At 43.8% G+C, this 12,981-nt stretch overlaps 1 protein-coding gene across 2 annotated transcripts in view; it reads left to right on the top strand.

Moving 5' to 3' along the window:
- The first annotated feature begins 5,746 nt into the window (after positions 1-5,746).
- The window catches only part of TRIM66 (tripartite motif containing 66), a 38,609-nt gene continuing 31,374 nt past the window's right edge, over positions 5,747-12,981 (top strand). Inside the window, exons 1-2 of one of the 2 annotated variants that reach the window (XM_008567775.1) lie at positions 5,747-6,175; positions 12,285-12,388. In XM_008567775.1, the coding sequence (XP_008565997.1) occupies positions 12,380-12,388 (9 nt within the window). In that variant the 5' untranslated portion in view covers positions 5,747-6,175; positions 12,285-12,379. Of the gene's footprint in view, positions 6,176-12,284; positions 12,389-12,981 lie in introns of those variants that run through there. The other variant, XM_008567776.1, reaches the window with a different exon arrangement.

Here is a 12,981-nt window from a genome sequence, read left to right as displayed (position 1 = left end):
TTTCATTTCAACATCTCCATAGCCCAGTACAGAACATGATACAGGATAGGGGCTTAAGCAAGTTTTTTTTTTTTTTAAATAAATGATTTAATTAGTGAATCCACAAAGAGCTCCCATGGCTCTTGCCTGGAAGGGAGACTTTTTTCACCTGTGACACTGCTTCTTTCCATTCTTCAAGTTGGAGGTACAAAACACATTTATCAAGCACCTGCTGGTGTGCAGACATTGTACTGGGCACCTGTGTTAGTATTATCTTTTCTAATTTCACAACAGCCCTGTAAGGTGGGTCTTATTATTACTATTTTGTAGAAGAAAAACCTGGGGATTGGGAAATTTACAGTTTAAGGTCTAACAACTACTAAGTGTCATGTCAGGTTAAGCTCAGGTTCACCTGTCTTCAAAGTTTGTGACCTACATTGTAGCACTTCGCTCAAGGGAAGAGCCTACAGATTACTGAATTATGAAAAATTCACCTAAAAATTATTGAATAGATGGAGAAATTCCATAGGATCTTTGGGGAAAGAACAAACCCTGCAACCTGAACCATCAAATGTGTATCTTTATTTAAAAAATTTTTTAAATTAAAAATATTTTTGACAGATAAAATTATATTTACTGTGTACAACATGATATTTTGAAGTATAAATACATTATGGAATGACACAACTCACCAATTAACATATGCATTACCTCATATAGTTATCATTTTTATGGTAAGAATACGTTACATCCACCCTCAGCATTTTTCACAAATATAATATATTATTAACTATAATCAACATGCTGTACAATAGAGCTCTTGAACTTATTTCTCCTGTCTAACTGAAATTTTGTATCCTTTGACCATCTCCCTAACCACCCCACTCTCAACCACTGTAGCCCCTGATAACCACTGTTCTACAGTCTACTTCTTTTATAAGATCAACATTTTTAGATTACCCATTAAGTGAGATTGTTCAGTATTTGTCTTTCTGTGCCTGGCTTTATTTTCCTTAACGTAATGTTCTCCAGGACCATCCATGTTATCGCAAATGATATTTCCTTTTTTTTTTTTAATGGCTGGATAGTATTCCATTGTGTCTCTATTGCACATTTTCTTTAGCCATTCACTCATTGAGGGACCCTTAGGTTGATTCCATATCTTGGCTATTGTGAATAGGGCTGCAGTGAACATGGGAATGCCCATAGCTCTTTGATACACTGATTTTATTTCCTTTGGATGTATACCCAGTAGTATGATTGCTGGATCAAGTGCAAAATTAGCCACAACCTAGCTGAGATTTTGCCCAGCAACTCCAGCACAATAGGAAAATGGGTCTGCATCACTTCTCAGGCTCTGAGGAGACCAGCTGGGCAAGATCTTTAAAAGCTTAGTGGTGGGGACCGGAATAAAGGTGGGAATTTGTTGAGTACACAATGGTTAATCATGTAGTGGGATGACTGGAGCTGCAGACTCTGTGCGGAAAGGCTAGTTATTGGAAATGGATCTACTCAGCCTATGAGAGTATCTACTTGGGGCTATTTGCTTTTAAGCTTAATAAAAAATGGTCCCAAGTCAAATTCTATCTGGAAAATTTGCCGCTGAGTACCAAAGTGATACTTTAAATAAATGCAGCAAGCTCTGAATGGAACTAGCATCCCTGAAACTGACATTTACTATGTGCTGACTCTGTCTTCAAGATTCTCAGGGTTCCTATGGTTTTATTTGATGTTTTAGGGAGAGGAGAGGCAATTAATTGTATATTTCCTTTGTGAAATATACAATGTGAATCAAAGGAACATTATTTTTTCTCTTCAAATTGATTAAAAGACAAATCAAGCCTGGGAGACTTTGATTCTGAGATTCAAATTCCAGAATTTGCTTGTTTAGTATCTTACTATTCCCATATTCAAAGTAGGGGATACAATCAAGATGCTGGAAGAACCCTGGTCTGGAAGTCACAGCTCTTGGAGCTCATCTGGACTCTAGCACTAATTGACAAGGCAATCCCAGGCCCTCTCTGGCTTGGAAGGCTGGACTTGATGAGCTCTAAGAACATCAAATAACCACCATAGCCCGTGATTCCTGAAGCTAGTTAAGGGCACAGCATATCCCTGATACACTACTAATGCTGAAAGGGGAGCAATCACTGTTCCACAGTGGGCAGGCCTTGGGGCTTTGGGAAGATCCAAAGAGAGGGGACTGATGCAAGATGCTACAACCTCAGAGTCAGAGAAGGAAATGAGTCTTATCTTAATGAGCCACTCAGCTGAAGGGGCTCTAATGGGCTTGGGTGAGAATTGGAAATGGGGTGAGATCTCAGCTACTGGAGCCTGGGAGGAGGGTAACTGCCTTTTGCTCATTCCAGGTTCTGAATAGTGTGTCCAACATTGTGGGGTCTGTTGTGGGCAGTGACCCAAGTTTCTCAGGTGGAGGGCGGGCTGCTGAGCTGAGCTGAACTGAGTGTGCAGCAGGTGCAGAAGCTGGAGCTCAGGAGCCCTATCAGTGGGTGGCTTTTTAGTTCATGAACAGTTTCCTCACCTTAATTGGCTCTCTAGGGCCCTGAAAGTATCACTGGTACCTCAGAACAGTATCTGTTACTGGGAGAGCAATTCCCTTGGTAACAGGAAGGAGGCAGGCTGTGTTTTGGCGACTGTACTAGCTGCTGTCAGTACTGTTTGGAAGGCTATAGCTAGAACAGATTTTCTGAGGAGGGAGTTCAAAGTGGCTATGATTGATGGATGGGGTCTTGGAGGGGCTTCTTTTCTGCTGAAACTCTCTCATTCAAGGGGGCCAGTCATGGTTGAATGCTGTGGAGGTCAGAGAGCAGGAAAAGCCCTAGAGTTCATCTCCATCCCCTCACTGCATAGATGGTGCATCAGGAGTCCAGAAAGGCTAAGATCCTGCTGAAGGTCACATAACTGGTCACTTTCAGAGCCAAGAAAAAAGAAAAAAAATCCAGCTGCCTTTCTTGAAAGTCCAGGAATTGCCTTGCTTGAGGGCCAGCATAAACTGCAGACCTAGAGTAGGATGCTGTCCCTGGTTCCCCCATTGTCTCTTTCTCCAGGCCAGTTGGAAATGGGTTCAGTGGCTTTGCATGAAGGATGTCAGTGCATCAGTTTTTGGACTAACTCTTAAGATTTGGGGTAAAAAAAGATAGAGGTGCCACGGGGTCAGTGAGTATCTGTCAAATGAAATAAGCCCAGGATTCATCCTACCTACACCTTCTGCATTCCACTGTGGGTTCTTCCTTGGAAGAGAAAGCCTATTTCATAGATAGGTGATTCCTAGGAGCATGGGCTCTGAAGCCTATGGACTATGCATCTGTCTGCATCCTCAGCCAGTCACCTGGCTTTCATGCCCAGATTTTGACTCAGATCTACTGCCTGGTTCTTCCCCAGAGTCCTGGATACCCCTACCTGACTTCAGTTTATTCTCTGTTCGTCCCCAAAGTGATATTTTTCCTGACCTCACTCTACCTGTTGCTATTGTGGTTATGTTCCTGGATCCTCTAGCTTTGACTCTGATCACTCCCTATGACTTTGGGTCTGCATTTCTAGCTACCTGAAGTCTCCCTATTGCTTGCAGTTCAGAACGGAAGCTTAGCATGGCCTTCAAGGCTCTTCCCAATCTGGTCTCAAACTAATTTTATAGCGTCATTTCCTGCCGTTCCTCTACATGTTCTAACCTTACCGATCTTCCCAAAGAGTCCTCACACTTTGACGTCTGTAATCCTGTTTAAATATTTCTTCCTTCCTGAAATTCCTTTTCTTGTTAGTAACAACCTACCCAAACTTGAAGGTCCAGCTCAGATGTGATCCAGTTATCTAAACTAGAGTTCACCGGGATAGGAGCAGGCTTGGTAACAAGCACAATCCCCATAATCAAAATTAAACCCCAAAGGGTGAGGCTAGAATAATTTAAGGAGCTATTGCTTTAGGCCAGGGGTTGGCAAACATTTTTGTAAAAGGTTAAATAGTAAATATTTTTGGCTTACAGTCAAACAGTCTCTGTTACAACTACTCAACTCTAGCATTGTAGCACAAAAGCAACCATAGACAATATGGAAATGAATGGGCATGACTGTTCTTTATTTACAAAAACACACAGGCTGTGGTTTTCTGTCACCTGTTTTAGGCTCTTTATGGGGAAATTGGGTGGGTTTGAACCTGTGGGTGACATCAAGTAAAAATAGCTGTGTAGGAGCCAGGCAAGGCCAGAAAAATATAGAAGGGAATACCAGGTAGGGAATAGTGTTAGGATGAGGCACAGGAGGAGAGGGCAAGGCAAATATCAGGAAGAGGAGGAAGTTATTTTGGCTGGAATATGGGCTGCCTGAAGGAGAAAAGTGGGAACTCTGTTCAGAAAGGAAATTTAGGGCCAAATTGTGAGGAGTCTTGATTAATTTAAGCTATTCTGTGGCCACGGAAGGTTTTTGGTTAGTGGAATATGATCAATTCTGTATTTTAAAAAGTCATTCTGGTTCAATGAGAAGGATCATTGGAGGAGACGGGACTGGATACAGGAAGGCCTGCTAGGAGGCTACTGCAGTTGTCCAGGCCATTGCTTCCTGATTGCTGGTCCTCGAACTAGTGCTGGTCTGGATGCCTAAGAATTATTTGGGAAACTTGCTGAAAATACAGATTCCTGGCTCCACACCACACCACACCCACTAAATGTGAATTTGGTAGATTCAGGATTTCTAGCAAGCCCTCCAGATTTGGCAAGGCAGGACGAGGCCTGGTCCTAAGAGCTATGGATGCCAGACAAAGTAGGACGTAGGTAAGATGGAATTTGGCAACTGCTTTCTTCTTCCTCCTGTTACCTATCCCTGTTCATGACAGCCTATCCATTTGACTCCTTTTTCCTCACACTCCACCATCACCCCCAACATCCTATTTTGGTCACGTCTTGTTGGTTCTCTTTGAAATAATTCTTCTGTCCCCCTTTTTCCCCCCATTTCTACCCTCATTCAAGATCCCATTAATGTTCAGCTGGACAAGCCACCTCTTGAACCTCCCTGTCTCCAACCCATCGAGGTAATCATAAAGCCCAGTCAGTCACTCTCCAGAACCTTTTTGGGCTGCCTCTTCTTTTAAGATAAAAGTCAAGCTCTGTAGCTTAGCACTCAAGGCCCTTCAGGAGCTTACTCTCCTGCTAATCTTTTTAAGCTCATTCCTTGCCACTCCCCCTTATGCGATTGCTCTGTGCTTTTGAAATTATCCTGTACTTATAGTCTTGCTCCATCCTAATGTCTTTCCTCCAACTCGGCCCTGGTTTTCCTTCCTTTTTTCCCTCCCCAATGTGTGACTGTATCTCCCCAGAGGGTAGAGTTAGCTGCTAAGGGACACTTCCCAGGACCTTTGTGCATCATAAATATGTGTCTTCTGCATCTGAAGTCCTAATCCTCTGCTTGTGACGGACAATTGGTCACTATGGCAACTGACTGTGACGTCACAGGATAAGGACTTCAGGTGAAGTGGCAGGAGCAGGTGAGTGTGTAGGAGACAGATTTTAATGTCTGTCGAAGCCCCCCCCCCCAACACCCTCCTTGATTGCCGGGGGCAAGGGAGGATATCTTGGGCTCCTGCTGTTTTCTAAAAGGATGCGGTGAGAATGTGTGCCTGGCATCTGCGTGCTGCAGCAGTGTGGGGCTGACAGAGTGTGTCAACTTGAGCTCTGGCTGTGCAGGCACCGCTGCTGCGTGAGCCTGTTATTCCATTCTGGATTGCTATTTTGATACCCAGATTGCATCATTCTTCCTACGTATAAACAGGGGGTCCCCAGGGCCCTGCAGCTACTCACTTCTCCACCAACACTGTTGTTGTGATGAGCTCTATTTAAATGAGCTGCCGGATCGGGGCAGGTTCCAGCCACCCATGAGCTCTGTCATTTTGGGGAACATGGAGGGCTGAAGGATTTTTGGATCGAGGTCTAAAAGGCTGAGAGTGATGGCCTCCTGAGCCGTGCAGAGGGCGACAGAGCTAGTTCCTGAAAGTTGAAAATCTCGTTTTCTTCCTTCTGAGCTTCTGTTCCAAGGCGCCCAGAGGATTAGGAAGGAGATGCAGCTAGGAAGAGAGTCGCCTCCTTGAGGTCTCCCTCTTGCTGTTCAGTTTGGGAAAATTGCTGCAGAGCCTTGGAGATAAACAGGAACAGGAGGAGTCAACCAAGCCTTTTCTTGCAGGAGCATCTCAGGTGAGCTAGAGAAATGCAGCCCTGGCTGAGGATGCATCAGAGAAAGGAGGAGAGGATCCAGACTACTCCTGCTACCCCACCCAGTACCCATTCCCCAAGGCTTAGGCCCTGCAGCTTGGCTGGCTGCAGCTTGCAGGGTGGGTGCTCCTGGGCGCTTGGTAAGAGCCATCCTCTGGGACCTGTGGTGGTCTCACCTGTCGCTCCTCTGACTTCTCTCCCAGGTGTTGCTCTAATCACAGGGCAGCAGGGCTACAGGTAAGCCTGCTGGCAGCGAGGAATAGGAGCAGCAGTCACCTTAGGAGTGACTTGTATCAAAATCTGTCTTTCTAGCAGGTATTGGCTTTCTGGGAAGTGGGAACAGCATTTTTCTCAAAGGTGGTACTGCTCTGAGTTATGGGCTAGAGGAAGGCTTCGGGCTGTGTGATGGGAGCCTTAGCTGATGCTCAGTATACGTGGGCTGCTCTGGGTAGAAGGGCAGGAATGGTTAGTGAGGCTGGCCAGCCTGCCAGAGGTTACAACCTCTGTTTGTTTGTTTTTTTTTTCTCCTTGCTTAGTGCCTGACAGAGGCTTCGGGAGTTAGGGTGTCTTACCTCTGGCTGCAGAGGTAAATCAGGAACTGCTCAGTGGTTCGAGGTACTATCTATGTTTTACAAGGACTATGTGGTTTTTAGTTAAGTGCTTCCCTCTCTTGTGGCCTCTGTGTCACCATCTGTGTGGTAGAGAATTGGCTAGGTGAACAGTAGAGGTCTATCCAGCTTTGGTTCTGCAGGTGGGAACTGGCAGAGGAACGTTAGGCTGCTCCAGCAGATGACACTGCTTTGTCAGGGTCAGAGCTTGGGCCCCAGCTGCAAAGTTTCATGGAGCCCTGGATAGGAGCTGTGGCATGAAGGGCTTCCTAACCCCTCAGAGGGTTGTTTAGTACTGGGCTCAGCCTTCTGCACCTGGGGTGGATGTGTCCTCACTTGGTGGCCTGAGCTAACCCAATGCCAGCTTTCTGAAACATCCTTGGGATTTCTCTCCCCTGTTGCCCAGGTTGCCTTGGTCCTGCTGTTCATGTCTGCCCCAATCTAACCCTCCTTCCTTGCTGCCTCACTAAGTCCTAGGCTCAGCCCACTCTCTGGGTCCCAGTAACAGTCATTGTAGTGCCAAACCTGGCTACACCCTAAGGCTGCTTATGGGTCCTTCAGTTGAACTGGAAATCCAGGAAGATAAAATCTGTCCTCCAACTCAGCACCAACTCACAGGGTACCTGGATATCAGAGTGCTCTCTCTACAGGGAATCTGCCCTTTTCTCTGCCGGAGAGGCAATATACCACAGCTACATTGAGTTTTTCTTAACTTCTTGGAGCCTCTTTTTAAAATCACAGGGTACCTGGATATCAGAGTGCTCTCTCTACAGGGAATCTGCCCTTTTCTCTGCCAGAGAGGCAATATACCACAGCTACATTGAGTTTTTCTTAACTTCTTGGAGCCTCTTTTTAAAACTGGGTGAGCCTGCCTTTCTCAGCTACATGATACAGGGGCCAGACACAAGGGAAGGGAGTGCTCTTTCTAAGGTGCTGGTCCTCAAACTTGGTTGTACATTGTAATCCCCTGGGGAGTTTTAAAAAATGCTAGTGTCTGGATCCCACCTTCTGAAACTCTCACTTAATTGGTATGGATGTAGACTGAACATTAGGATGTTTAAAGCTCCCCTTATGATTCAAATTTGTAGCAAAGTTTGAGAACCACTGCTCTATAGAATGAAACTGCCTCCAGATTTATTTTCTCCAGGCAGAGAAACTCCATTTCGCTTGCCTTTTCTCAAAGATCATATTTCTTAAAACTTTAAGCATAGCTGGGGCTGGCTCCCAGTTCCTTCTGAATTCCCAGAGTCCAGAGCTGGGTCCAGGTCATTATCAGAGTCTGATTATTATTATGGAATATTTTATTTATAATCAAATTATCTTGTTAATTGAAATAAAATTATCTTGTTTATTTATAAGTGAATGAGAGAGATATATAGCATAGTGGAAGGGTCATAGGTTTTAGAAGCAGACTCGGGTTCCAATTGTAGTTCTGCTCCTGCCTTTTATGAACTTTTATGGGTGACAACTTCTTGGAACTTCAGTCTCTCCAACTTTAAAATGGGCATAATGCTTATCTCTCAGAGACAGTTCGATGATTAAATGAGATAGCACATGTAAACTGCCTGGTTCAGAGAGTGGTGGTAAACAGACGTAAACTTGTCCCACCCCTCTAGGGGACTAGAAGTGTTTGTTCTTGTGACAGATGAACCGAACGTCCTCAGCTTTCACAGCTGCTCTCCTAAGCTCCTACGCTCCCAGGAGGACCTCTGGTGCCTGTAACTTCCTTATTCTGGAAGCAGGAGCCCCACCTCTTCTGAAGATAGTCATGTGGTCTTGGGATTGTGGCTCTGTATTTCTCTGAATAGATGTTCCTGTATGTGAAATAAAAGCACAAGACTGTTGCTTGAATAATTCAAATGGGAAAAAAGCACTATATCTAAATAATATTTTATGTATGATGGGATTTAAATATGTATTCACAACTAAATTAATGTTATATATTTTAAGTAGATGTTTGGTTATTTTATATACATCCACAGCCCTAAGAGTTCATGTATTCCAATTATCTAAAATAAAACCTTGTGTTGGTATCTTCATTGAAAGATAGGGAATCCTCTTAAAAAAAAATCTCAAGGTTGACACAGCTTGATGGGAATTAGGGACTTTCAGAGGGGAAGAGAAGAATTTCTGGACAAAGGTGTTGTGACACAAAGAGAGCACATGTCCTCTGTCCACTCTGGGACCTGCAGTCTCCCTGTTACAGTGCTTGCACCATCATGAAGATTCTCCATCTCTGCTTTCTACTGCAGAAGTCCCTCTTCAGAGGATCATCTTTTAAATCCAGGCCTCCCCTCAGCTACAAGGTTTGTCCCCAATTTTGTGACAAGGATGACAGCCAGGTTGCCATTTGGCTGTCTCTCCCTTCCCATCTTGCCCAAGGTAATATTTCTGAAGCCTGGCTACAGGCAGAGTGAAAGGGTTGAATAATCCATACTTCCCTGCTATTCCTATTCCCCTCATTTTAATGATAGAAAATAAGGTTTAGAGAAAGGGGGTGACTTGCCCAAGGTTACCCAGTCAAATAGTTCCAGCCCTGGGCCTGGATCTCACATCTCCCAATTCACAGCCTTTCCCAGGTACCACACCTCTGCTCTCCTTTGTCATCCTGGAATGGCTTTTTTCGCTCATCAGAAAACTTCCAGGTGGCTTCTTACTATTTTCAGTTGCTGTGAGTGCAAGGAATACACATGGAATACAGAAACCTAAAAGAAATGTAATGGTTTAACCTGCTAAAAATTAGGTAATATCCTTTATTACAAATTGTGGATTATTTTTGTATGCGGGATATATGAATAGATAGTTAAAATGTAATGTGGTATTTGTTATACTAAAAGGATGTTCAGGGTGCTGTGGAAACCCAGAAAAGGAACTAATTAACTCATTCTGGGGGAAATTAACCTTCCTTCTTAAAGGTGGAAGATTTGAATAGTTTGAAAGGATGAATAGAAGTTTATCTGAAAAGGAAGGGAGCAAGGAAGAGTATTTCAGGAAGAGGGAACAGCATGTTCATAGACACAGAGTCATGCAAAGGTTTGATGTATTCAGGAGATAGAGATTTGGCATGGCAAAGACATAGAGTGTGTGGCAGATGAAGCTGGAAATGAGACTAGAGAGAGATAAGGCCAATTTGGGAGTACCTTGAATTTTGGCTTTAAGCCTAAGGGAGGTAGAGGATGTAATGATGAAGACTTGTCTGACCTACTCAGTTCTTTCTCTTTTTTCATTCTGCTAATGAGGCTATGTTAATATGACTAATGTTTGGGCATCTAGTGCCAAGGAGTTGGAAGTCTTGTGTAAGTTATTTTCAGTAATTGGAGCAAGACTTGTGTCATGGGGGTAGATGAGGAGGTTTTCCTTAGGGTGAGCCATGTAGAAAGGAGAGACAATCACCCAATTCCCCTGGATGATGTCACCTGGGGAGAGCATCCTTCTCCACCTCTGGCCACTGTTCTTGACAGGCAGAACAATATCCAGGAAATTCCAGATGGAGTTCTGTCATTAAAGCCCATGGCTCTGACAGAGACTGGGGGAGTTTTTCTTTTTTGGGGGGAGATATATTAAACTATTATTTTACATGATTTTGTGGATTTTGATTTTTCCAGGATGTATCAGTTAGCTTTTACTGCCTAATTAGCCACCCTAGAACTTAGTGGTTAAAACAACTAAACTTTATTTAGTTTATGATTCTACAGGTTGGCAATTTGGGCTGGGATTATCTGGGTGGTTCTTCTGGTCTTGGCTGGGCTTCACTAATCTGTGTTCTGTGTTCAGTTGTTGGGTCAGTTGGGACTAACTGGTTTATGACAGCTTCAAGTGGGATGCCTGAGACAACTGAGACCTCTCTCAGCATGGTCTCTCAGCTACCAGCAGTCTAAACCCCAGGTTAGATTTTTCACATGGCCATATTAGAGCTCTAAGAGTAAGAGCTGAGTCATATAAAACCACTTGAGGTCTAGGCTTGGAACTTGTTGTCAGTTTTGCTGCATCCATTTTGCAAAAGCAGGTCATGAGGCCAGCTTAGATTCAAAGGGTAGAGAATCCAGCCTTTTGATGGTAGGATTGCAAGGACATGGATTCAGGGAGGGGAAGAATTTGTGGTGATTTTTTCAACTCACCACTCAGACTATCTGACTTTCATCACCAGGGAGACTTGATAATTGAAATTACTGCCTTACCATGAAAGGGATGTGAGGAATTTTTTTTTGAATTAAAAGTCAACATTCAAGGGGCCAGCCTGTGGCTCACTCAGGAGAGTGTGGTGCTGATAGTACCAAGTCAAGGGTTAAGATCCCCTTACCGGTCATCTCTAAAACAAAACAAAAAGTCAACATTCATGGAGGACCACGTGCTTTCTCAAGTACTATAATTTAATCCTCACAGCAATTCTTATTTTCCTTTCTATTTTACATATGAAAAAACTGTGGCACAGAGGAGTTAAGTGAGATTAAATGACCGGTCATTAAATGACAAGGTCATTGGGTGGATAAACCTGGTATTTGGACTTTCATTAGTCTGACTGTGAGTCTAGAGTAACTGCCATTATAGCATTCTTTTCTATTTTGATGCGATGAGGCAGAGAAGACTCTGGTGGTATGGCTGCATTTACTACCATAGCCAGCCACTTTCCAGGTCATCCTTGTCCCTGGACACAGGTACCTTGCCCTACTCAGGAGACTTATTTCCTTGTTCCCAGTGGGCTGACTGCTCTTGGGGTGTGCCTAAAGAGTCACGGTAGTCTGCAGCATGTTGCTTGTGTTGCTCTTGTATTGTTCAGAAGCCCACTATACTGAATAATGTGTTAGAGATTGTTGCATTTCACTGGGGAGAGTAGTTCAAGCTGTTCATACGTGAAATGTACATTTATATGGTATACCCAACATGGACTATGGAAATAGCCCAGCAAAATACCTCTGAGCCCCAGGGGCAGACTGATTTGGTATTGGCCATACCAAGAAAAAAAAAAAAAATCTCCTAGATGAGCAGGCAGGGAGGCCTTGCCTTTCTTTGGCTAGAGCCTACTGGAGGCTCTAGCTTTGAGATCTTTAAAGTATTCCTGCTACATGGTAACCTTAATGACTGGAGTTGTGCCCTGGGCTTAAGTGACTCTCTGGAGCTTGGGCAGTGTTGGGAGCAAAGCTCTCAGGGATGTGAAATGAGGAATGGGAGTAGAAGGAAGGCTGATTGTCAGAACCGGAGCAGGGTTGCACCTGTAGTAGCATGGCTTATGTGGAAAGGAGGAAGGTAGGACAAGGTAAAGGTAAGGGTATGACGAAAGCAGATGGTCTGTAGAGCAAGCCCCTAATGGGTCATGTTCAGAGTACCTACATGATAAATGCAGGCTATGGTATCAAACAAAGCTCATTTTGGCACAAGTGGGTATTGCCACATATCTTGGTGCTGTGGATTAGAAAGCCTGTGTCTAGACCTTATGTTTAATCTGCCATGTTGCCCTGACTCTGCTGTCTTTCTTTTCCCCCCAGAGCTCATCTCCTGTCCTGGGTGTAAGCAAGTGTATCTTACCAGGGATGTAACCGAACACTTTTTTCTGCAGTGTTTTTCTACTGGGCAACCCAAAATGGCCAGGGTAAGTCAGGACAAGGAAAAAAGCAGCTGATTCTTTTCAGAAATCTGTGAGGCCCCTGTCCGTGTCTGTCTATCCACCCACATTCTGTCTGACTTGTTACTCCTCCATCAATTTGCCTAATCATCAGTTCATCCATTCATGCTTCCATCCCAGAAAAACATAAAAATGTTTGAGTTGGGGAAGGCAAAGTGGAGATTTTATATTAAGTGAAAATTACAGGCTTTTTTTTCAGTGTTAATGCTTTGAGCAGAAGATGAATTTTTAAGGTATATTAAGAACCACTTAATCTCTCGGTATCTAGGTATTTTTCTCTCTCTACAGCACTTACTAAAACATAACAGTAAGGGCTTTTATTTCCTTTTTTTTTTTTGCCCCAGAGTTGAAGTTCACACACTAGCCTAGATTAAATGGGCTTATTAATCTTGCCTGTATTTAACAACTATCATCTTTTTCTGAGTTTCTTAAATTTTACGTCACTTACCGACTGGTACCCCTTCTGTTCCTCTCTCACTAAGGCATCCTTGCCTCTACATTTTATTCATTTGCTAATTTACTTACTTGTTGCTGTATCTAAATCTTATTGAATGTCTTAC

The sequence above is a fragment of the Galeopterus variegatus genome, unplaced genomic scaffold, assembly GCF_000696425.1.
Source record: "Galeopterus variegatus unplaced genomic scaffold, G_variegatus-3.0.2 Scaffold344, whole genome shotgun sequence".
Lineage (NCBI taxonomy): Eukaryota > Metazoa > Chordata > Mammalia > Dermoptera > Cynocephalidae > Galeopterus > Galeopterus variegatus.
This window is presented reverse-complemented; position numbering and strand designations above follow the sequence as displayed.